The 25,404-nt window shown below is 40.4% G+C and overlaps 2 protein-coding genes and 1 long non-coding RNA gene across 3 annotated transcripts in view; 2 read left to right on the top strand and 1 right to left on the bottom strand.

Annotated features, from left to right (window-relative positions):
* Window positions 1–2,126, bottom strand: part of LOC103479612 (uncharacterized) — a 2,584-nt gene extending 458 nt beyond the window's left edge. Inside the window, exons 1-2 of the long non-coding RNA XR_001777479.1 lie at window positions 2,013–2,126; window positions 95–200 (exon numbers count right to left, since the gene is read on the bottom strand). This is a non-coding gene — a long non-coding RNA (uncharacterized LOC103479612). The remainder of the gene's footprint in view (window positions 1–94; window positions 201–2,012) is intronic.
* An 8,182-nt stretch (window positions 2,127–10,308) lies between these two features.
* On the top strand, window positions 10,309–18,726 carry LOC103479614 (angiomotin-like 2a). The gene is made up of 11 exons (XM_008434153.2): window positions 10,309–10,461; window positions 10,885–11,681; window positions 12,197–12,365; window positions 13,714–13,858; window positions 13,948–14,037; window positions 15,706–16,001; window positions 16,096–16,271; window positions 16,383–16,484; window positions 16,587–16,777; window positions 16,859–16,990; window positions 17,367–18,726. The coding sequence occupies exons 2-11, from the start codon at window positions 10,972–10,974 to the stop codon at window positions 17,450–17,452; spliced, it is 2,097 nt and encodes a 698-aa protein (XP_008432375.1). The 5' UTR covers window positions 10,309–10,461; window positions 10,885–10,971; the 3' UTR covers window positions 17,453–18,726.
* Window positions 18,727–22,625: 3,899 nt separating this feature from the next.
* On the top strand, window positions 22,626–24,683 carry LOC103479615 (zinc finger protein 235-like). Its single transcript, XM_008434154.2, has 2 exons — window positions 22,626–23,056; window positions 23,326–24,683. The coding sequence occupies exons 1-2, from the start codon at window positions 22,784–22,786 to the stop codon at window positions 24,418–24,420; spliced, it is 1,368 nt and encodes a 455-aa protein (XP_008432376.1). The 5' UTR covers window positions 22,626–22,783; the 3' UTR covers window positions 24,421–24,683.
* Window positions 24,684–25,404: the final 721 nt, after the last annotated feature.

The raw sequence follows: 25,404 nt of genomic DNA, 5'->3' as shown, positions 1-25,404 counted from the left end.
CCGTCTGGTGCCACCAAACCGGCACCAGACGGTGAGACAATGCAGATACATTTATATTTATATATATATTTTTTTTACATATGTATTGTCTCACCGGTTTGGTGGGTCTGCGCCTGAGAAAATGCACCTCCAGTTCCTTGGTTTTAGCAGAGTTTATCGGGAGGTGGTTCTGCTGGCACCAGTCCACAAAGTACTGTGTTCTGCGATGAAACCAACCACAGCAGAGTCTTCAGAGAACATCTGAAAATAGCCACCTGGGAAGTTGATGGAGAAGTCTACAACTCAGAAAGTGAAGAGTCGTTTCCTGTTGTCTTGTCAAAAGATGTGAATAAAATCTCAAAGCCACATTTTTATAGACCGTTCAGTCAATATTCAGGATACATATTGGTTTCACTCGTTAGTTGTAGATACACATAAGTTGCAGGTGTTAGAGACCAAGGCATTAGTTTTCAGTGCAACAACATTGATCTTTAAAACAATCTTGTTTACATTTTTTGTACAGATTATAATGTAGTTTTGTCTAAATGGTTACGCAAGAGGGCTTCAGATCACTGACAGACTGTAAACGTGGAGATAACGGAAGCACATGTAACGGCAGCCAGCCAGCATCAGAAATGTGTTACTGATTCTGCTTGTTTTCCAATAATATCAAGTACACAGTGCAAGCACAGCAGTTCTACAGAAAGTTTAATCTAACTGGGTCAGAGCACAATGTGACTTTTCATTGGCTTCACAGAGATTACTTCTTTGCCCTTCCATTTCATATTATTAATGACTTAAATAACCACAGATTAGATATTTTCCCTCTGATTTCTGTCCCGACACTAAAAATAAACCATTTTGTATAGAATAAAACAATGGGCTTTTATTAGTTTACACAATACCGAGTCTGTGTCAGACTTCAGCTGAAACCATTTACATATCTCACAGCTGAATCATTGCAACTTGATGGSGCAACAACAGAGCTGGAAGTCATAGAGGCCTTTATTTTCCAGTCAACAATTTTAGAAATCGTTTGATTTACACAAAAGTCTTACAGTAAGTGGATGAACAAGCTGCAAAAAAGGAGTAAATTACTTGATACTTATCCTGAAAGTGCGAGATGAGGGCAGTCACTGCTGCCTGTCAGACTAGAAATTACTATCAAGTCCAAGATTTTTAATGTGTCTAACTATTTTATTATTTAAATTATTTTAGCAAATGTATGTAAGCGTCAGTGTTCTTGAAAACGGAAATTCCTTGCAAGAGTAGCGCTTTCATTTCCGTAAAACTAAAAATAAAGCCTTAAAAGTTTTGATGAAAGCAGATCATTGCCTTGTTCAAATTTTAAATACATGGCATCACATTGTTGCAATAAAAAATTTAATATTGTACAAAAGTGAAAGGTTTTATTTCACAACTTGGTAAGTATTTATACTGTAATATCAATATATATTGTTTTAATGTGCAAAATAAATAGATCTAACATTTTGATGTATTTTTTAAAAACATAATTTTAGTGTTTTCTTTATTTAATTGAACTTATTCCATAAAATATGATCTTTCTTAWGTACCATTAAAAGTTAAAACACTCCTGTTAAGATCCCAGGTTTTGTTACTCGAGACAGGATAAACCATTTCAAAATGTTTTCAAAAAGCACACTCATGAAAAGAACAATTTTTAAAATGGCATTTGTCAGGGCATATCTAAGAAATGCTAATGAAAAGTAGATTTTTATTCTGGTCTTCCACAGAAGTGCACAATAAAAGTGGAAATGCTATTAACCACTAAGTAATGCTCGATATGTAATCCTACATGACATAAATAAACTAGAGATTGTTTGCTGTCAGTACTTCAGAGTGAAATCGTTGAATAACTAATAAGCCCCACACTGTCTAAAGAAAGTTTTAATGTATGCCTTCTTTTCCTACATACACAGTTTCCTTTCAACACAGAGCCTAAATGGAGCGTAGAAAACTGCAATCTTTCCGTCACGTTCAACACCCTCAAGGCAGCCGTGTCCATCAACTACCTGCTCAGCTCTTCATCGTTCGTCACAGACTGCTGATTCCTGCCATAGGCCACATTCTCTTCATTACCTCTGGACCGACTGAAAGCCCCTGGTACATTTTCAGAGCTGCTGAGCTCGAATGCAGGCATGTGGACACAGAGCCTCTCTCTCTCTCTCTCCCTCTCCCTCTCTCACCTTCTTTATACAGTGCCGTAGGCCAAAGCCAGCCATCAGATCACATGCTATGTGCAGCCTCAGCAGCAGAGGAGCACTGCTATTTACTGGGGGCACATGTGTGTGTGTGCGCGTGTGTGTGGGTGTGTGTGCGCGTGTGTGTGTACGTGTGTGTGCGTGCGTGCGTCCGTGCATGTGTGTGGGTTTGAGTGTGGGGGGCCAAACGAGTCCAGATCCAAATGAATGACTGGCATCCTGGTGACCTCCCAGGATGGCATACAGCTGCTGGTCAGGACGAATGTTTCAGGACGGGTGTCATTGCTTTTTTCTGCATCAGCCAACTACAGGAGACATGTTGTCTCCAAGGCAAAAATCTGTTCACACCTCTAAGGAGCAGGTATGCCAGGTTTTACAAGTGTACCCCCGAGCAAACTCTCAGAGTGAAAAGATGATTTCAGATTCTCCCGGAAATTGTTTTACTATTCAAAACTGGATTTTATATTTCAAAAGAAAAATGCTAAATATTTTAATGACATTTGGATTTCAACTAAAATCAATTGACTAATTAAAATATTCACTTTTAATATCTAGCAAACTTGTTGTAGATATATTTTGCWGCTTGATTTTATGTTCTACTTTACATGCAGTGTGTAACCTTTGGCAAAAAAAAAACATTTAAAATTACACATAAAACTTTAATTAACAGAAATATTTGGGCTGAAAGAAGCAAAGAAAATGAGGCAGAATAAATTAGGCAAAGGGAAAAATGGAAAGAAGAACTTTATTACAGGAACACTCAGCTATTTGCCCCCAGAGCGTTATGAGTAATGCACCTGAAATCAGAGGCTAGACACTCAGGGTTGTTATTCAAAGGGAAAGTCAAGTTGCTATGGTATTGTAAACATGTAAATTTTATGTGCTAAAGAAGGTGAATTAGTTATTTCTCAATGAAGCCAAATTCTTATCAAGTCGAGAGCAGCTGTTGAAACTCTTTCAGATCATTTAGGATTCAAGATTTTTCATTTTTCATTGTTCTGAGGTTCTGCTTGGTCACATACCAAAGTAAACACTACAAGAGCAGTCTGAGGGTGTGTCATTTTGCCTGCAATGGCTTAAWATTATGGGCTTAAAGCCACAAATTTACACAATTTGCAGTCTCACTCTGTTGAGCTTATTTATTCAGTCCAACAACAGCATGATATGTTGGTCCTTGTGAAATGTACGCTTCCTAAAACACTATTTTCCCTTGTGTTACACTTCACTTTGTACGGAGGGTCTAGACCCTTGGGTATTAARAAACAAACTGCTTGTACGGACTCTGTTGAAGTTTTACATTTTATCCCATCACTGTATGTAATGCACCAGTTTGACACTATGAAGCTAACCGGAAWTGTAAATAACAATTCCCATGGCRAAGATAGAAGTGCTGAGCCGAACATTATTAATTATTAATGTTAATTCAATATCTGGAACCGTGGCCAATGTAGGCTGAACACTTCCTCCACTGCCATTGTAAATAGTGCAGAAAATCGACGTCATCCTTCATAACTTCTCTGTTTGTTCACTGGTTGGCCCGAAAAATCCAGCTCAATAGGAGAAACAATCCCAGACTGAGTACTGAAGGGAGATGAGAATCGAGCAAAACTGCGTAGGAAGGCAATGGCCAGGCTACTATTTTATAGATCTTTTTTTTTTATTTTATTGAAGCTACAGTTAATTATTGTCCATGTCACTTGATCCCAGTTGCTGAAAGCACTGAATACAGTGAAGCAAAACGCAACATCTCACATATCATGAAAGATAAGCAAAATGTGGAATTTCCAGTTACACAGACAAAGCTGGGGATTGCTTAAGATGCACACCTAATCTCCTCAAATTAACATACACTAAAATTCTAGTATTTTGGAAATGTTTCTCTTTTGTACAGAACCCTTTGTCAAAAGAGGAAAGCACCCACATGCTCTGAAAACTGATGCCACTTCTTATAGCAAATATGTAATGACTAATGTCTCTGGTTTTCATAGACTTCTGTTTCAAAACAAGCAGTGCATTCTGAACTACTCGTGTATCTGAAAATTGCAACTGGCATTCACAGTCCAACAGATTACATTTTGGGCACTAAAACATGTATGAGATATGACTCCACATCTGTTTTACCAGCAGAAGATTTACTTCTTCTGAGTCATGCATTCGGTCTGTTTGTCTGGAACGTCTGCAGATTCCTCCTTCTCTGCACCAACACATGCAGCAACATGCTGTAGCCCTTGAGCAGCCAATAGCTATTTTATTTCCTTTGTACAAGTGTACAAGGTTTGAAAAGGAATGCATGCCTGTTTCAACATAAATGCACATGAAAACCAATATCGGCCCTTGAAGCAATTCCAAACTGCAAAGACATGGGAAGCTTATTGTCAGCRTTTTCCTGTGAACCGGATACCACCCGAGCGCTTCACGCCTCACCTTTGTCCATTGTGTTTGTGTGAAAAAGGAAGCGGAGCAGGGTTGTGAGATTCAAGGAGAGGAATCCATCGCGTACTTTCTGACTCATATCAGTTACATTCCTCACCAATACCACCCTATCAAATGACCCCCGTCTAGCTTTCCCACCGGTTCAGCGTTGTAGCAAGCGTCCTGTCCTGTAAAAGCTTTAAAAGTTTCTGTCTCGGGACACGTACACTCATGAAAGACTCATGAGGTGTCTGAGTCTGAAGGCTTGAACAAAATCTACTGAAGCAGACAGAAAGCAAGACAGGGAGATAATCAGTGAGTCAAGAAGCTAGTTTTGGGAGTTTTAGAGTTACTGCAGCTACAGGGGAAAAGAAATATGCACTCATCTGACAGAATTTTAGTTGGTTTGTTGCACATTTAAACATTTTCAACAATGTCTATATATAAACAGAGTTATAGAGAATCTTATTTAAAACTTAGTTGACTAATAAATAGGACAACTGTTGCTTAGTGTATAAGATTGAAGACTAAAAAGAATTCAGAAAAATATCAGAAAACATTAGGCTGCAGTGATTTTGGCCCACATCTGTAGAAAATTATGATGGTTTTGAGAAGCAGTCAGTCTCCCAAAAACGGAGGCTGGTCAAAAAACAAAGCTGAAACAAAACTTGACTTGAGGSCCTACTTTCTGTCAATACAATTATGCAAAAGATACTTCAGCAATAACATTTATGTTATACTGTTGACTGTTGATTAGCTTCACGTTCACCATGTAACACACAACTGGGTCCTTGTCTAGTAGTTAACTGAGTCAGGCATCAGACAATTTAWTGTTGTCTTTTCATTATCTATKACTTATTGTTAATAATAAGTAAATAATAAGTAATAATAAGTGGCCTGAGTTTTTGTGTGATCTGAAAAACATCAGTCCAACAAATAAAAAATAAAAATAGARAAAAATCTGTGAGGGGCCAAATATTCTTTTTTCTCTGTCTTTTATTTACTATGTTTACARCATGTTCATTTGTCCTCCTTTCCTGTGTAATTTCAAATCAGCAGYAAACCCTAAGCAGATGCAAAGTTCGCTTAYGCCTCTGGCCAGCTCTGTATTGAAGCTTCAAGRGCCACAAACGTTTACTGTATTTAGCACCAGACCTGATGCGTAAAGGTGTCTCATATTTTKTGTAAATGCCTCTGTTCTTTCYYRCAAACTAGATTCAAATCATGACATATAGGTTTAGTTAGGCTCAAGGTTTCAGAGCCCACAGACAGACAGACACTCTGAGGATTTATTTTGTGGTGTAGCATTTCAAATGTTGATCTCTAATGACTTTTGGAAAGCATCCRTAATTCTCAAAGGATCAGCCTCACATTCCTTTGGTAGTTCACAGGAAGCGTGCTACAATGGAGGAACAAAATGACCAGAGGCGTTGCCCATCACCAAACATACACACAGAGAGTGAACAGAGGAAGTAGTGAGTTGGTGTTAAATGACATGAACGGGCTTTTTTAAAAGCTGGAGACTGGCTGTGCTGCTTTATGGACTCTGRATATGAGCGGGGAAATGCGAGCACCATCCGCTTTGCTAACTGTTCTCCCTCCATGCAAAGCTCCCCACCGAGGTTTTTAATTTAAAAGAGTCTCTTCAACAATACTGACCATCAGAGGCATGATGGGAATTTKTACTTATCTAAGAATGGCTGAAGAGCCATTTGCATGATAGTGGACACTATCAGCAGTTCAATGCTATCTCAGGGGCCTTATAGATTTTAGGTCTAATAAGATAATCAGCCGGAGGCTAGTTGCTACATGCAACAATCGATTGCTGTGGACTGCTGTGCTTCGATTGCACCCATTTTCTTTACCAAGTCAACTGGAGTTTACATTTTAATATTGGATGGCAGTTTTGGAGGTTGTAGGTGGATCATGTAATAGTGTGATAATACCGTGTTTATAATCCTCCATTTAATGCCTTAAGATATTAATCAGTTATTCAGTCTTTATTTGGAGAGCTCCCATAAACATTACTGCTAGTTTAATTTATTGCTCTAAATTGCCCTCAGGGTTGAGTGTATGCATGCATGGTTGTTAGGAAAAGCAACCCAGTCGATCACGCACAAATCCTGTGATGGACTCGCAAACCTGTCCAAGGTGGATGAAGCCTCAAGTAAATCATATCATCAAAATCTAACAAAACTGGTGTACTAAATTTTATTGTTTAGAATCAATGTAAGTTGCATCATAAATCACTTAAGATATAATTAGAAAATKATGCCTCACTATGGGTTTTTGAGCTTTACCAGAAGACTTTGGGGGAGGCGGGTGCTGAAAAGATAAATACATGGACAAAGACGACGGTTTTGGAAGTCCTTAAAAGCGCCTTCAAATAAATTCTAAAATTTATAGGTAGGCAATGCAAAAACTTCAAATTTGGAGTAATTAAATTTTTTGTTTTGCTCTTTGTCACCATTTCTTCAGATAGACTTTGTAAAGCTTGCAGAGGGGCCATATTATTTCTGGGAAAACTATAAAGCAGATCATTTCTGTTATCTTGTTTAAGCGCCAAAAGTATGTATTCATGTCTCTGTGTTAGACAGAAACACACATGATTAGCATGCTGCAACAAAGACCCTCTGCAACGTAAAGAGCCCACAAGTCAGTCATGTTTAACATCCTTAACAAGTGCTGGTTTGGTCTTATCATGTCGTAAATAGTCCAGACAAACATTTTGGCTTTGACAGAAATGAAGATTTGTTTTCTCCCTACAGGCAAGAAATGCATCTCTTTGAGAACACAAAATTGGACGTTTCTATAACTTACAAACGTCAATGTGAGCTACAGTTTTGCCCTCTGACTGTTCTGTTCTCTTACTCTGACATGTAGCCTCATTTGAGTGATGAGAAATCATTTGGAGGTTTGAGATTGGGATATTTGTAGAGTAAAGTCAAACCGTGGAATCCTTTTTGCTGCTACTCTTTATTATGTGTGGTACAAAGAGCCTATGTGCTCTAGTTGTGGCGTTTCAAAGACCTCGAATTCCAGAAAGCAGCTGCCACACACACACACACGCATACGCACACACAAGCACACACGCTTAAGCCATCTATAACAGCCTTAACACAGATGCAACAGCTTACCCAAGAGTGACCTGTGGTGAAAGCCACAAGACTGGATTCCTGCAGGCCTGTGACAAGCTGCCGCACTGTTTCCTTTATTCCCTCTATAACACATATAACAGCTGACGCTACTTTTCATATAAACATTATACTTGCAAAACATGCTGTTGTAATAAAAATGGGTGAGCCTAACAGCCTATAGCATTGTTTAAAAAAACCCCAGCATGGGTCCCTCGGTATGATTGAAGCCTACTGATATGGTAAAGATGAAAGGCCAAAAAATAACGTGGCATTTCAACAGCTAGTCATTTTTGTCATTTTTGAGACACATTTCAAGGAACGTTCCTGGTAGGAGCTTTGGTATTCCGCATTTTTTTTATGGGTGAACAATTGCAGATGGTAAATTGACTGGGCACACAGCCAAATAGTTTTGGCAGAACTAGTGTAAGGCAAAGACTGTTAACAAACCAGACAATAAAATTTAACATGCATATTATAAAAAGGCAACCTTTACCATATTATAAGCCCGTAGGCATGTTAAGCGACAGGTTTTCTTGTAAACATTAAACTTTGCATGAACACAAAAAGCAAAATCATGAAGCTAAGTTGTATTCCAGATGAACATAGTGCTCTCAAATGGAGAAACAATTTTAAACAAGCTTTAGGTTTGTAGTATCCATGTTGTCACTATAAGTATATAGTGACAACATAGTTAATACTATTTAGCTTTCATTAATTTGAGTTTAGGTTAAAAGTAATATTACAACTATTTCCACTCAATATGTTTTAAAAACCTTATGGGCTGGTTAATGCCTTCAGTTAAAGTAATTATCACCAGTGTTTGCATCATGTTCTACCAACAGGGGACATGGACATTTTTTTTTCTTTTGCGTTCCCTTGCAGAAGGTTTTGCAGTCTCTCGCAATAATGTAGTTCATGCGGCATAATTGAATACTGTAAGCCTTTCTTACGGTGGCCACTGTACTTTCTGCTTTAATACAAGGTTAGGTAAGGTCTTTCCATGAATGTTAATATCTCCTCATGACATATCTGAAGTTTTATATCTTTTTCTTTTAATGCACCAAACATAAACATAAACTTTCCGCAAGAAGGAAAGAAGTAAAAATACATCCAGACTATTTGGACTATTTCTGAATTATTATCGGGGGTGGGGCGGGGGGGGTAATAAGTCATCTGACAGTTTGGACTATTTCTGAATTATTATCGGGGGTGGGGCGGGGGGGGTAATAAGTCATCTGACAGTTTGGATTGTCAGATGACAATCAAAACTGTCATCTGACAAGTTTTGATTGGTTCCTATTCTGGAACCATTCAGAATAGAATGGTTTTTCAACCATTCTATTCTGAATGGTTTAAAGGGCCGTTCTCACGTGCAGTTCCATCTCAACCTTAACAGACTCAAACATAAGTCGATGATTTTCAATCAGTTTTTTGAACCAAAGAGTTAAAAATAATAAACACGTTTTATTACACGGCTAGTGATGGTAGAGGGCCGCACTGGGTTAACTCGGAGAATCTCATCTGTCCGTGTATCAATCAACTCCAAACCTCTTCTTTGTTCTGTCACAATTATCGATTTATTCCATTTAGATTATGATGCTCCAAACTCTGCAAGGACTGACCACCCCGCTCACCCGCTTCTTCATACACACAAAGCAAGCACGCCAACCTTCCCATTCATACTTGATGACAACCACGCCCACATCGACACGCCCACCACCCAAGTGTCAAAGCCGCGTGCTCCTGTCAGATCAATAACTACTTGCTCTTACAGAGCCTCAGYGAAAACGTTTTTATTATTATTAACTCTTTGGTGYAAAAACCTGATTTAAAATCACTGCATGTTAAGGTTGAGATGGAACTGCACGTGAGAACGGCCCTTTAAACCATTCAGACCAGTACAATAGAGACACAATCAAAACTGTCAGATGACKTATTACCCCGCGATAATAATTCAGAAATAGTCCAAATAGCTTGGATGTATTTTTACTTCTTTCCTACTTACGGAAAGTTTCTGTTTATATCATAGGTTTGTGGTGCATTTACGAAAAGAAAAAKATATAAAACTTCAGATATTTCATGAGGAGATATTAACATTCACGGAAAAACCTTACCTAACCTTGTATTAAAGCAGAAAGTACAGCGGCCACCGTAAGAAAGGCTTACAGTATTCAATTATGCCGCATGAACTGATCAGTACGTTATTGCGACAGACCGCAAAACCTTCTGCGAGGGAACGCAAAAGAAAAAAATTCCCATGTCCCCTGGAGGGCCCCGTATTTAGTGGAGTCTGCTGCCAAAATGTTTAGTTTGAGGGATTCAGTTCCATAAAAAACAATTACTGTCTTCTTCTTGATGTAAACGTGTTCTCTTATTCTTTTACATTCTCTCTGTTGCCTTTTTTTTAATTCCTCGTTGGCCTAATAAAGCGCCGCTCTGCTCTCCTCCTCCTCCTCCTCCTCCCGTGTTTTTTTTATGCTTTTGATCCCGGAGGGACCTCGCGTTTTACATTCCTGGCATTCCGACCTCAGTCCCTCCTCGGTTACTTATTATCGCCGCCTGCTCTCTCCATAATCATTTCACAGCGAGAGAGGAGCGCGGCAACATGAGGCACTTTCAACTCGACTGAAAACCTAGCGGAAATATAGGAAMGACTTTGGATTTTAATTCGCTTCGAGCAGARGGTTGTGTTATCATGAAAGCGTGAGCTGGTAAGAGAAGCTTCTCTGGGTTTTTATTTTTTATTTTTATCAGAACAAAASTCGCATCGGGATGTTGATAAAGAAGCTACATCGTTGCTTCGAGTTAAAACGTTTGAGACTGAAGAAATGTGTTGAAATATTTACGTGTATTTCTTTTTGTTTTGAGTATGATAGTTGAGCTTTAAGGCGGAACTATTTTACAACGCGGTTTTGTCCGCTTTTGCTCCCCCCCCMWKRRRAARGRAWTTTTTTTTTGGCGCATGAAGTTTCTGCCTGCCATAAAACAACTCACCACATCGTACAATTGTCGCTGTTTGAATGCTYTCTTGTGGCYACACAGTTTCTATTCTTCAACATAAATGTATGGCTGCTTTGTTATTACTGTTTCTCTTGTAGATAGTTCTTTAATCATCTATATGTTTCCSTTCTCAGGTTCACAGCTGATTGAAAACATTTCCACTTTAGACTCAGAGCAGCTGTGCTGATCCTTTTGGAGAGAACCTTGTTTTACACTGTACCATGTCGTCCACTGAGGAGCCGTCTGGCACGGTCCTACACCGGCTCATCCAGGAGCAGCTCCGCTACGGAAACCCCACGGACGCCCGCACCTTACTGGCCATCCAGCAGCAGGCCCTGCGTGGAGGCGGAGGCAGTGGAAGCAACAGTGGACCCAGCAGTGGGGGTGAAATGAGCAGGACCCCCAGATCTTCTCTAGAAAGCCTCACTCAGGAGGACCCGCTGCTTCCCCAGCTCTCAGCGAGGCAGGAGCCGCAGGGCCAGGAGCACCAAGGGGACTACCATCACTCAGAAAGCGGCTTTCAGCTGCACGGAGAGACGCTGCCAACCTACGAGCAGGCCAAAGCACATTCCCAGTACCTGTCCGCTCACTGGGCCCACAGGCAGCTCCATGAGGGGCAGCTTGTGTTGCATGATGGATCCTTCCACGAAGAAGCAGATCTGTTGGAGCCAAAATGCAGCCACGTGCGTTCGCTCAGCGAACATCTCATGCAGATGTCTCTGGAGAGGCAAGATGCAGCAGCCAAAGCTGCGGCCATCAAAATCAACTCCCACAGCTACCCGGAGCTCCCCTACTACACCCCACAGTGCCTTCAGAGGATGGGGCAAAACGCAGACAAACGCAGCCCACCCCCAGAATACAACAGCCCCATCCAGGGTCAGGGTTTTATYCCCCACCAGGTCCAGGAACAAGTGCAAGCTCAGGCGCAAAGGTAGGGGGGAAGAACCTTGTTTTGCATCACTCCACTTGTGTTTATGTGTGTTTTAGAGACTACTGTAGCATTGCATCACATCATCGGTATTACTTCTTAACCCGCCCAGTACTTGCCTTTGTTTCACATGCGTAAACACATACTTATGAATGTGAGTCACACTGCAGCCTGCATACGGAATTAGATTTCGAAATACTTCCAGAGGAGCAAGTCCTGCCCTCTAGATGTTTGTAATGTTTGGAATACAGCAGCAGCATAATCACAGATATATAAGTAGTCTCTGGTATTCTGACTAACACTATGTCCCACATTTAGAGTCTTGCATTCCTGACAACCACTGGAGCCTTTCTGCTGTCTGATTAATAATAATAACATGGTTTTTAAGATGTCTTTCATTTAAATTAAGGATCTCTTTTTTTTCTCAAGTCTTGTATTTCTTTGCTGCTAATTAAATCAGACCACTGCAAGGCAACTAGACCCATCTGATCACAAAACTTTTATTTTTTTTTTCATAGATATGTCCAGTCTGAACAGCCAGGAGAAGTACCCAGCTACAACACATTCAACAGCCTGCCACCTGCTGGCTTGGAGGAACCTAACCAGGTGGAGCTCCTAGTGATGGAGAATGAGAGACTCAGACAAGAGCTGGAAGCTCACAGGGAGAAAACTGGCCGCATTCAAAAGGTAAGGCGGCTGACGGTTCTCCTCAGAAATTCCTCGGAGTTGAAAAAGGAGATTTTTTTTTTTCTATGTAGAAAAGAATACTAAAATAAAAGAAAATGATATCTGAGTTTAAAGAGGGCCACACAGCATTCTGGCTCCCAACCACCTGCCTTTGAAACACAACTCCAGCGGTCAGTTGCCTCCCTGATATCCAAGATATCTGGAGAACTGCAGCGGCCGTTTGGACAAACATGTGAGATCGGCAGCTGCTACTGTTTCTTAACGCAGGGCCACAAACACGAGTCACAGCCGGGTCCTGTGTTTGCACACTCCTTTCATTGTGTAGTTGACACGCTGGAGGCCCCATGTGTGAGTCTGCTTTATTTTCAGGCAAGCCATAGATTTCCAGGATAACACTGACCACGTCACACTGCAGTCAATTAGCTGGGTAATAGGCTACAGTGGTAGGCTGGGGTTTGAAAAAAAAAAAAAAAGTAGTAAAACAGAATCGAGTGTTTCTCTTCTCATCCAGTTGCGTTCCCCCCCCATGCTCTTGCTTTTAAAAGACTCTTTTCCCCTCTGTTTTTACGATCTCACCAAACCTTTAATATCCCTGTTTGGCTTGCGCGAAAACAGCCTCGGCGGCACTCGACACCTCGGCCAAATCTTTGCAAAAATCAGCCCGCTCTCTGCTAGAGTTATGTCACATGGCTTTCGCTGTGCCTCAGCTCTAAAGAATGATAATTGCCAGGGCTGGAAAGTTTTCCCCGTCGGGCCGCAGCCCTGAGTAAACATGCCTGAGTGACTGCTGTAATGGTGGGTGTCTCTTTGCCGTTTCCACAGCCCAGGCTCAGGCATGTACACCGTCCCTGCTGGCAGCCTTCCCAAAACCATGTGTCAGTCTTTCTTTTATGTGTATTACCTTGCATGCTCCTGTGCTCGCACGCGCTCACACACACACACACACACACACACACACACACGCACACACCCACACACACACACACACACACACCTGGAATTGCAGCTATCAGCGCTCAGGAATGTAGATATAAATCAGTCTAAGAGGGAGTGGTGCAGGTTTGATTTCCTTCTCAGAATCAAACCACACACACACACGCATGCGCAMGTGCGCACACACACACACCGTCATGCTCAGCTTCCTTTAAACTTGATTTAAAAATATACCTAGTTCCTACTTAAAGTTATGCCACTGCTACCTGACCGCCCCCACATTGTCCTGTAAAGCATTGAAAAACATGAATTAACATTCCAGGTCCTCTGGAGCTTACATTTTTTGTAAGCTGGGCTAACCAAAAATGCCTCCTTACTTTTTTTCTTTTTTTTCCCTCCACGTCTCCTTTTTCAGCTGGAGCAGGAGATTCAGCGCATTTCCGAGGCTTACGAGACACTGATGCAGGGCAGCAGTAAGAGGGAAAACCTGGAGCAGACACTGAGGAGGAGGCTGGTGGCCGAGATCAGGAGGCTGCAGGATTTCAACAGAGACCTCAGAGGTATGAAGCAACCCGCATCACGCATGACGCATTCAGGATGCTGTACCAGATGCTGTTTGAGCTAACTTTAAAATGTCACCGCGTCACAGAAAACCTGGAAAAAGCCAGGACCCACGTTGCAAAAGAAGTAGAGGTGGCCGACCACAACCAGCACATCATGGCCAAACTCCTTGAACAAAGTAAGTTTKCTGTTTTGACTTCAATTTCTTTTTCTATCGGCCAATGTTGATGTTAATGTTGATATATTGTSCWTCCCCATTCAAGATTGAATGAGTCATAAAATAATCTGCAATCAATTTAGGGTAGTAAAGTCCATGTGGGTAGTCTAATTCTTTGGTGATTCCAATGTCAAATAAAGCTCTGAAATGGCTCTCTTTTATGTGTTTTCGCAATTAAGATAAAGAAATTTGAGGAATCTCATTTTMAATTTACAAAATTTAACCCAATTCAGGAAAGGTTTTTGTAGGGTCTTAATATTCCCCAAAACAAGGTCTAAAATCAACTTTAATGATATCTCACATGTCCACAGTTGCTCATTTATTGCACTTTTCACTAACTTTTTCAAATAGTTAAAACCAACCTAGTTATTATTATGAAGTTTAAGTCARAGTAGGCTAAAAGTGTGTTCAGAAATGAGCAGAAATCCAGTCACGTTSACGTTATTTTTCAACCTTGAACTTGAGATGATCMATTTCACTCCTGATTTGTTAAAAACAGTTCGACAGCCCTTTTAATTTAGCATCAGCAAGAAAGCTCAGATGCTAGCTTTAGCGCTGCCARTTGCCGACGTCTAGGCGTTCTTGCTGTGCGTTACAAATCATTCATAGGTTGTGTCCCAAAAAGTTCCCATTCGAAAGGACAAAGGTTTCCTCGGTACCTCAGTGTGACACGGTGCTCATACCTTTGATGTGCGACTCRCAACGATTGCAAAATTTACTCCCCCAGAGAAGCTGGCAGTAACCAGATGGCCTTTAGCTGAAATTTTACATCCTTAGCCAGAGCCCCTTTTAGAAACTCGATGCATGACTGAACTAGATTGCGGCACAGGGCCTCTTTCTGGAACTTTTTGCGCAAAGGAATGTCACTTGCATAACCTTGACTGATTTGCTAAGAGGGCTTAATTGCAGGGAATTCAGTTCATGCAGCTTTTTTATTTTTTCCTAAGGGAAATGAAGTGGTAGGAATGAGCATCCCCATGCCCCCACCTGTTGGGAGTGTAATTTATGGAGTCTGTTTGGGAATCTGGACTCAAGCAGAGCGCTGGTGTTTGTATGGCCTTGATGAGGAATGTTTTGTGCTATGTGGGTCAAAGGGATGGGGAAGCTTCCCCCTCCCCTCCCCCCGCCTCCACTTCCCTTCTCCTCTTCCCTTTTTCTTTTTAGCATTCCAGAACTGCTTCACCAAATGAAGAACACTGGGCACCATGTTGCAAGCTCTGGAAATTATTATGCGTGTTCTGGAAACTGTTTCTTACAGAAATGCTGCGATCGGGATTTTTCTTCGTCATCTGGCCTGCTGATTCCAACTTTGCCGATGCCAATAATAMATTTTTTCCCATTMAAAAAGAGAAAAAAACATGTATTGCAGGGTTTCTAATAGGGRTGATCCTTTCTAATCCAACACAAGATTAAKRATTTTCTAATTTATGCATCAAAGTGTAGTTTTCCTAATTTTAGACAGATTTTTTTACTAAACAGAAAGAAGTACATCTTGCGTATATGATGGTGGTTGATATGCTTACGGCGTAAAATGGTGCGAGTTTTGTTGCACGCAGTAATAAAGGAAATGAATCCATTTTTCTCCTGCTATGTGTCAAAGCTCACCTTTGTTTCAATTTGTTTCGTCAGACGAGGAGCAGAACGCTGAGCGGGAGCGTATGGAGCGGGAGATGCAGCGCCTGCGATCGACGGTGGAGGAGCAGAGCCTCAGGACGAAGCGGCTTGAGGACGCCCTGGAGGCGGCTCGGGGACGAGGGCGCCAGCTCGAGGACGAGCTGAGGAGGAAGAGGGCGTACGTGGAGAAAGTGGAGAGGCTCCAGAGCGCGCTGGCTCAGCTGCAGTCGACGTGCGAGAAGCGGGAGGGCCTGGAGATGAAGCTCAGGACGAGGTTGGAGCAGGAGCTGAGGAGTCTGAGGGCGCAGCAGGTAAAACCTCGTCGCCGAGCACAGCGGCGACTCAACATGACGTTTCCGATGAGTAMGTTTGTTTTWAAAAAAATATTCCATCGGTTCATTTCAGAGGCAGTCTCAGCCGCCGGGTCTGACTGTGAATTCGCTCCAAGAGCGCCTGCGTGAGCGCGAGGAGCGGATCCTGGCCCTCGAAGCCGACATGGTGCGTTGGGAACAGAAGTACCTGGAGGAGAGCACCATGAGGCAGTTTGCCATGGAGGTGGCTGCCACTGCTGCTGCTCAGAGGTTCTTAGCTTTTTACTAATGTTTAGTTGGACTGATAAGCTTCAGCATATCCCAGTTTGAAATTAAGCAAAGAATGATTTTATATTTATTTCTTTATTTGTGTTTTTTCAGAGACACCACCATCATTAACAACTCACCCTGCCACTCCTCCAACAACAGCTTCAAYGAGGATCTGCCACTTCCCGATCACAGGAATCAGGAAATGGAAAACAGGTAAACAATCAGAAAAYAATGATGAAAATGATCTTTTCGCTTTACGTGTTTGTTTGTTTTRGKTTTTTTTTAACCTGTTATTTTATTCCTTTCTCACTTCAGAATTCGAGCCCTTTATGCTCAGATACTGGAAAAAGATGCTGTGATAAAGATTCTCAACCAGCGGCTGCATCAGGATCAAAGTCAGAAGAACGAGCAGAGTCCTCGAACGAACCTCGTGAACACGGTGGGAGCTCCACTCCGACCGGCTTCCTCCACTCCCTCCATCAGCACGGCTTGCGCCAAGATTAAAGGTCAGAATCATTATGAAGCTTTTAAAAATGACTGCATGTTTGAAGGTCCGATGCTGAYGTTTTCCGTGACGGGATCTTTAGGCAAAAATCTCTCAGACGATCAGACTTTGCCGGTCCGTCAGTTCTCTGCCCAGTCTGAACCTTCGACGCTCGAAAAGCAGCCGGAGGGAACCAAACCTACGGAGGAAACCAGCACAACTAAGCTAAGCAACGGTAAGCGGACACTCAGGATCGCAGCTTGTAGCTCCAACATCACACATTACAAAGCTAAGAACTCAAAATGCACACGTCCAGTCATTTTTGTCCTCCCTTACATTGATTAACCATGGTGAGGATTAACCAGCTGGTCACATTGCATCAGTGTAGGTCACGCTTTGTAATTTGTGGTCTGTGGAATGTGCATGGTCGGGGAAGTAATTTGAATCTGTTGACTGAGCACATTCACCAGACTGTTTTCTGTGACTGTGGAGAATTTTTCTTCTTTTTTTTTTTTTTTAAACCTTTTCAGTCGGTGCAAAACCTTTTCCCGGTCTTTTCACCTTCAAACGTATATGTAATATTTCTCTTCCTTCTTTTTCTTATCCTCCAGATAAGGCAGCACCGAAGAAGATGCTGTCAAATCCCTTCAGAGGCCTGGATGATCTGGAGTCGGAGGCAGTGGAAATCTTCATTTAAGCCACCATGATTTGGATTCTGAATGAAAGGACAAAAAAAAAAAAAAAAAAACCCACAAACAACAAACTTTTGGATATCTGTGAAGACTGCAAGAAAAGAGAATGAGGCAAATATGTGAATGCATGAAAGTTGGGGGAGTTATATGAGCAACGTTTGAGAAACAGACAATTTTTGTTTTTTATCACATGTTGGCAGCAGAGCTGTGCTCTGAACGTCTTTCTCACACTGAGCCGGTCACCCGCAGGCGGCCTGCCCGGCACGCTGAGAAAAGACGAATCCTCTGAGGTACTCGGACAGTATTGTGGATTGTAATATGGCGATATATTCTCATAGAGTATATGCCATGCTATTTATATAAATATTTCTATCTATGAATATAAAAATGCTGCTTATCCCCTTTATTAATGTTCTTAATTTTATTATTATCTATTCCCTTCCCCCCACTAAGTTAATGAGYTATATTCTTACCTTATACGGTTTCCACATTCCCTAAATGTTAATTATTTCAATTGTTTTTTGTTGAATATTCAACAAGGGGTTAACTTTCCGACCTGTGTTCCCTCTCTTCTTTTTCTWTTGTGGGTTTAATTTTGAATAATTGCTTTCCCATCACTCTGATGATCTCTTTTTGGAGGTCTGCCCCGTTCTCATTAATTTAAACTGACAACACATGATCTGAAAACCCCGCTGCTCATGTTTCTCCAGCCTGAGCTGCTGGTTCTGCAAAGGTTCGGAGAGATGTGAACAATGAGGTCCATAATATATAGAGTGTGTTTTTATTATAATTATTTAAACTGACAGAGACCTGGTGTTGAAGAAGTGTAGTTTTGGGATGTCGTTGTGTAATTTCATGATTTTTGTTTTTCTTTTTTACCCCCTTCCTCTCAAAAGTATGTCTGCATGTGTGATRGTAGTGAGTGTGAGCCCTGATGTGGCGATTCTGCTGGTTTGATCACCTCTGAGGGGCCAGAAAAAAGGTTAGCGTTTCGTTTACTGTGAGTTGCAAACTAACAGGTTAATTAATTTTATTATATATTTTATAACAGATGTTTGTATTGTTATTTTAGATACAGTAGTGCTCTGAGCATGATGCCAAAGAGTTATTTTGTAAGTTATGTGCCGACAATCACGGCCCTGTCAAGCTGTAAACAACCAATCGTAGATTGAGTTCAAAAACAGGCTTTTTTTTTTTTGTTTGTTTGTTTTTTTGGTGAAATCAACTGTTGAATTCATGCAACATTTCATAAAACAATAAATGTTCCCATAAACATTAACAGACTTATTGCATTTATTTCATGCAGCAAGCACCGGTTTTTACTRAGGTGTTAATAAATCATCATTTTCTCTTGTGTCATTGTCAACTATCCTCTCATTCCTGCCCTCTTGTTCCACCGCTGCAAACAGCTCTCTTCATTAATGAATACCAGAGCCGCATTCCTTCGGGTTCAACTTTCTCGGGTGGCCTGTTCTCTTGTTCTCTTCTTGCCATGGAGAGCAGACTTGACATAGATCACATTCTCACGAGGACGCGTAACCCTATACGAGACGAAAACAGGTTTGCCAGATTAGCCTCTAATGCCGCTTGAAATTCCTCATGTACCTTTGCTAACATGTTACATTCCTAAACGGTTTTTATTGCCTCCAATTCAGCTCGCCCTCCGCCTGGAGGCGTTTATAAAGTATTAGTGGACATGCCGCAGGATGTAATGAAGGGAGGATATAGAGCTCTGTTATCAGTATCCATTTCCAAATAGATGTCTCTGATCCACAGATTTAGAGTGAAACCAGTTTGCACCAGCAGAGACCCTAAGGCTTCAAAGAGCAACTTGACTATGGGAGTGACTGAGATGAGTGCACATAATAAAGCTGTAATGCGTTTTTTTTTTTTTTAAATAACACCAAGTGTTCAGCACATGATGTAATGATTCTTGACTGAAGATGTATGTTCATGCTTTAAAAACACTCACAAGCATTTGTGTATAAAGGATGAAAAGTTGCACACGTACCCGACAATAAGAAGGTGTTGGGTAAAGCAACCTATAATTTGAGTCCAACATCAAATGAGGGTTAACCCAGCCTTGGAATGATTTAACTTTAAAAGAGTTTGGCACAGTATGTCGCTTAAAGTATATAACCCTGACACTGTTTTACATTTTAAGTGTAACAAAAAAAAACCCAGAAGAGAAGAAATCCGTAGAGAGACAGATAAATTTTTTTTACAACACTTTTCATTGTCTCAAACACATGGCACCTGAGCAAACAAAACTAAAACACATTCGCAACTTCCCCATCCTTTCACAAAGATGCTGAAAAACCTTCTGTTTGAAAGCGACAGGGATATTTTCAGTCTCTACATTCACGCTCAAGCTTTTTAATGATGGGTGAAAAATTACAATTCTTTGAGGTTTTAATGTTATTGTTGGAATGTTGTTGGAGCGCAAATGCACTAACCTAAGCAGTCCGACATAATTTGTATGGTTTATTAACAACTCCATATCTTTCATACTGATATCAGCCTGATATGACATTCCCAGGGTACTGAGCCAAAGAAATAAGGGCAAATTGGTCGAAAAAAAACCTGCAAAAAAAAAACAAAAACATTCAAATTTCTTGGTTTTATAAAGGAATCTCCCACCTCCTCCAGATCAACATTTACACTCCGTCTTCCTGCATCATACCAATTCTGGGAAAAAAGAGCGAAACGCAGTCGAAACATGTCAGCTGCCTTTCGAATTCACAAAGGAATGTTGGCAAGTCTTCACATTGTTGTCAGTCAGTTGGCCAGATCGACGTTCGCGCTAAGATTAATGGCATAGCATTCCACCAGTTCCTTCTCTGTGTTTTCCCATACGAGCTTCACTGTTGAAAGCATCTAAAATATCTCAACAGCTCACATCTTCTATGCCCTAGTTCAGGCTTGTTTAGTTTGTTTTTCTTTTTTCACCAGAATTCCTCATCTTCTTTTCGAAGACACATTGTAGTGGGTTATGGCTTTTTCCTCGATGAACCGTACCGAACTTTAGACACAAATGTTTGGGGTATCAGTTATAAATGACTTTTTAAAGGTCAGACATCGGGCCATCATTTCTGACATATTTTAGAAAGCTTCTCTCCCATGGGAATGAAACTCCTCCAAAGAAGAATTTGAAGTATTTAGGTTGCAGACACCCAAAATGCTTGAAAGACAAAATGTGAAAAGGGTCAAGTTTAAAGGTTAAGTTTAAGTTTAAAGCAACACAGAATTAGATGAAGGTGGTACATTTTAACCCCCTTAGGTCAATACTTTTTCCATACATCAATACATTTTATATTATAGATTTCATCTTAGTCTTCATTTTAAAAAAAGTTTAGTATTTAGAAACTAAACTGAGATATTTTCATCTGCCGTAGCACAAATTTGAGCATTTTATTGGCGCCTCATCCTTAAAGCAAAGGGTTCTCAATGATGTTGGTCAAGCAAATGGAGTTGTAACTTAGGCATTTTTGAGGAAGTTCTCTACAAGGTTTATGGATGCGTTTATGGAAATTTTTTACCATCCCTTAAGTAGCACATTGGTGAGGTCAAACACTGATGTTGGATGAGTGTACCTGGTTAACGATCTCCACTCTGTTTGACCCCCAAGGTATTCTACTTGGTTCAGATCAGAAGTCTGTCCAGGCCAGTCAAGCTCTTTCTTCACACTTATTCATCCATGACTTTGTGGACGGTGATTTTTCACCAGTGTACAGTTTAAGGATGTGAAATTGCTCAAAAGGCCGAGGCTGACGCCAGCACACCAAGAGCCACTATTCAAAACAAATCTTACACATGGGCTGCAAATATTACATTTTGTGTTTCAAGTTTAAATTTCATTTGGAAATCAAGGTACCAAAGTCGGCAGAAAGAGTGGACTATGGGACCTTGAAGTCCGGTGAAAAGTTTGATTTGGGGTGCCATGACATCTGCTGGTGTTGGTCTACTGTGTTTTCTAAAGTCCATAGTAAACACAGATATGTACCAGGAAACCTTTGAGCATTTCATGCTTTAAAATGTCCTATGATGGACTGGTGTAAAGATCTGTCCATTATACACCTTTGTCAATTATTGACCCTTCATCTCACCACACACAAGAACATTGTGTAGAAAATGCATGGTTAAAAAAAGTATTAATTTTAACCCAAAAATGACTTGTTTGGCAATCAAAACATTCATGTCACAACCTCTTTGGTAGCTTCAATACTTGGCACTAAACCCTTTAGATGCCAACCAATAACCAAATTATAATATTTGACAATGACAAACTGCACAAATTACAGTAACTATTTAAATGATATCTCTTTATTATGGGAAAAATCTATCTAGCGTTGGGTAAAAATTATTTACCCACTAAACCTAAACACTGGTTTCATTACCACCTCTGTTTGCAACAACTGTTATTAAGCATGTGTGATAATGACCAACAATTATTTTTTTACATCGCTGTGGGAAAAGTTACTTTATTATTATAATTTTAGTCTACTTTTAAAATTGCTTTATAGAAAAAACATTTACCTTGGACCAAAAAGAAGCGAAACTGAAGAAATTTGTAAGGGATCAAATACTCTTTCACAGCACACAACACTTTGAGGCCTAACATAAACGGTTTCTCATGTATTTCAGAATTTTTAATATACCCATTATTGTTTTCATTTTTAACAAAGGATGCCAAGGAATGATAAAATGCAGTTTCAGCGATTATTTGCACTTACAGATCACTTGTTTTAGTTTAATCTCATCTTTTTGTTAAACTTACTTGTAAGAATTTGTGTAAAAATATTTTTCAATCATGGTTGTGTATCATTTAATTCCATAAAGTAAAAAAATAAGTCAAGATCTCCGTAAAAATATGTCTTGAATGTAACAGAACTTGAAAAACGGAACGCAGAGAACTCAAAGATAATTGGCGCCATCTTGTGGCATTGGCTGTAATTAATATTAATGACTACCTGAACACATTCGTTTTAATAATAATAATAATAATAATAATAATAATAATAATAATAATAATAATAATAATAATAATAATAATAATAATAATTTTTATTGGGTTTTACCGTTCATTCACTTAGAATTGAACGTAACAGCGTTTCGATGTGCAATGAATTTATTTTCGGTGTACGCTAGACAATAAACCATTCGTACCCTCAGGCGAAACTCCGCCCGTCCGACTATCAACCCAAACAGATACCGCTAGCTAATTTAGCTCAATGCAGCTGCGAGAAAAAATGCCGCTTCCTACTTTAACGTTGCGTATTTGAAACATTTCTCAAGAGGTTGCTTGAGAGTCAGAGAAAACGAAACGTACACCCGGGATGTGCTCAGTTGCTGGATGTGATTCGTCGCGTCGCAGTGCGCAGCGATTTAAATTACCAGAAGATCCGGAGGAGAGACTGGAATGGGTCATGTTTATAGCTAAAGTCAACAAGCAGTGTTTTAAGGAGTCGTCATGGACTGATATCTATGTTTGTAGCGAACACTTTCCAGACGACTGTCTTGTTAATGTCAATGACCGGGTCCAGCTGAAGCCCAGTGCTGTCCCGTCATTGTGTTTAAATATGGGAGCTGAGGAGAGCTCTGACTGGGAGGTAAGTGTTCCCGTCTCGGCTGAAAATGAGGTGGATTTTTTTTACGCATGAATCCAGAGTCAAATTTAGATCAAAATCGTGTCTCCAGGTCATGAGCGAGTTTGCTGATATACAGACATATTAAACTGCTTGGTTGATGTTAAAATTTATCCCAAAGGGCCTTCATTCTATCAAAAAGAAATTATACATTTAAAGTATCCCCCCCCCCCCCCTTTTTCCTGTTATGTTATGCTTAAAATATAAGAAACCAATTATGCTTCTTGCCACAGGCTGCAACAGAAGATGCAACCTCCAGCATCACCTCAGAGGTTCCCGAGATCGATGCTGTTCTTGATGAGGAGAGTGACCCTAAAGATGAATCAGTGGGATCAAGTGATTCGGGTGAAATGGATTCGGACGAGGACTGGAAGCCAGCGCGGGGTGTTTTCCCCGTGAAATTATTCCCTGCGAAACAAAGCAGCGATTCCGCAGACCATATTGATTACTGCGATTATCTTTCACTCACCCCCATACACAGCCAACTCTGCACAGACTGTGGAAGGTTCTTTGATAGACGAAAACCTCATACATGTGAGCACAAAGTGAAGCCCTATCCCTGTTACATTTGTGGGAAAAGATGCGTCAATGAGGTGGCTTTGAATTTTCACAGCAGAATTCATAACGAGGACTACGAGTTCAATTGCAAATTCTGCAATGTTGCGTTTAAGTTGAAGGCAGACAAATTTGCACATGAGCAGATGCATATAACCCAAGGGAAACCGTACAAATGTCCAGACTGCTCGGAGACTTTTGCCACAAACAGGGAGCGCAGAGTCCACCTGGAAAATCACAGAGGGACAATAGAGTTGAAATGTCGCTTCTGTGGGGTTGAGTTCTTGCGTGCTCTTTCCATTCAGAGACATTTATTGATCCATACTGGAGCAAAACCGTACAAGTGTTCAGTTTGCCAGCGTGGCTTCAACCAGTCAAGTCATCTGAAGTCCCACATGCGCCTGCACACKGGGGAGAGGCCTTACAAGTGTCAGCACTGTGACAAGTGCTTTAATCACAACGTGAGCTTGAAGAACCACGTCCAACGTTATCACCCCGTTCGTTCTGGACCACAACCAAAGACGGATGCAAATATCAACCAGGAAAGAGGCGCCAACAGTTCTGAACCTAACATGTTCAGGAAAAGTATAAACCAGGATCTTGACAGCGACGAAGAGGAACAGGACACAGATTGTGACGCACAGATTACTGACGATGAGACGCRGATGGAAGGRTTTTACAGACCTAAAACTAGAAGAAGGGGCACAGGTAGACCAATAGGGCGGCCTAAAAACTTTGAATCAAATGCTGTGAAAACTGGAAAGTTAAATTGAAAGAGGCAGAAATAAAAATCTACCTATGAAGAGGACGAGGCCCCTGGCTTCAATCCTTCACAAGAAGAAGGATGAAATGTTGACACTGAAAATTTGCGACGTGTTCTTAGAAGGTTTATTTTTATATTGTATAAATGAAACGACTGCTTAGTATTGCCCTTAAATGTGAAGAAAAATGTTCTTTCAGAGTACTTGATGATTGAATTATGTAGTGAATGAAATGTTCAAACTAAAATACGTAATAAACGTTTATGCAAATTGTGGTTGACAGTATGTTAATCAAGGCTAATATTAAATTCTTAATTTCTCAGTAGCAAATTTTGAATACATAATATTCTGTGTTATGATGGTTGAGGTCCATGCGCTAGAATAAAAAAATAAAAAAAAGTTGTYTATCTGTAGGTGGACAGATAGACATTTAAAATTTAAAGGGAGATTTAGAACAATTATTTTATAGTTTCATCCATGAAAAATCCAGGAGAGCAAAAATTATTTTTTTATTTATATAAAAATAAAAAAATTTAACTGGGACCAAGTTCCATCTAAAGAAAGGTAATCCCAGAGCATGATGCTTCCACCACCATGTTTTATTGTGTGTGTATGATCTTTCTGTGATATTTAGGTTTCTTTTGTGCCAACTGTATCGTTTCAAGTTGTGGCCTAAAATTTTGTTATTTATCATCGAGCCATACCAGATTTGCCATTCTCAGTGTTTTATTTGGAACAAAATCTCTAATCTTTAGTCTAGAGATATGGAGTAAATATAAAGTACTGTTATAAAATATGTATACCACGATCAGTACTCACTATGAGTTCAAGGTCATTGAGAAGTGCTGTCGGCTTTTTGACAACCTGCATATTTATTTTTAGTTTTCAGATTATTAAGTAAATTATTATTTTTCTTTTTCACATTGGTGTTAGTAAAGATTATCAACAACAAATTGGTTCAAAGCAGTATTTGCGAATCTCAGTGGATAATTAAAA

Source organism: Poecilia reticulata, linkage group LG17 (genome assembly GCF_000633615.1).
Source record: "Poecilia reticulata strain Guanapo linkage group LG17, Guppy_female_1.0+MT, whole genome shotgun sequence".
Taxonomy (NCBI): Eukaryota; Metazoa; Chordata; class Actinopteri; order Cyprinodontiformes; family Poeciliidae; genus Poecilia; species Poecilia reticulata.
Note: the sequence above shows the minus strand (reverse complement) of the source record. Positions and strands in the feature narration are given on the sequence as shown.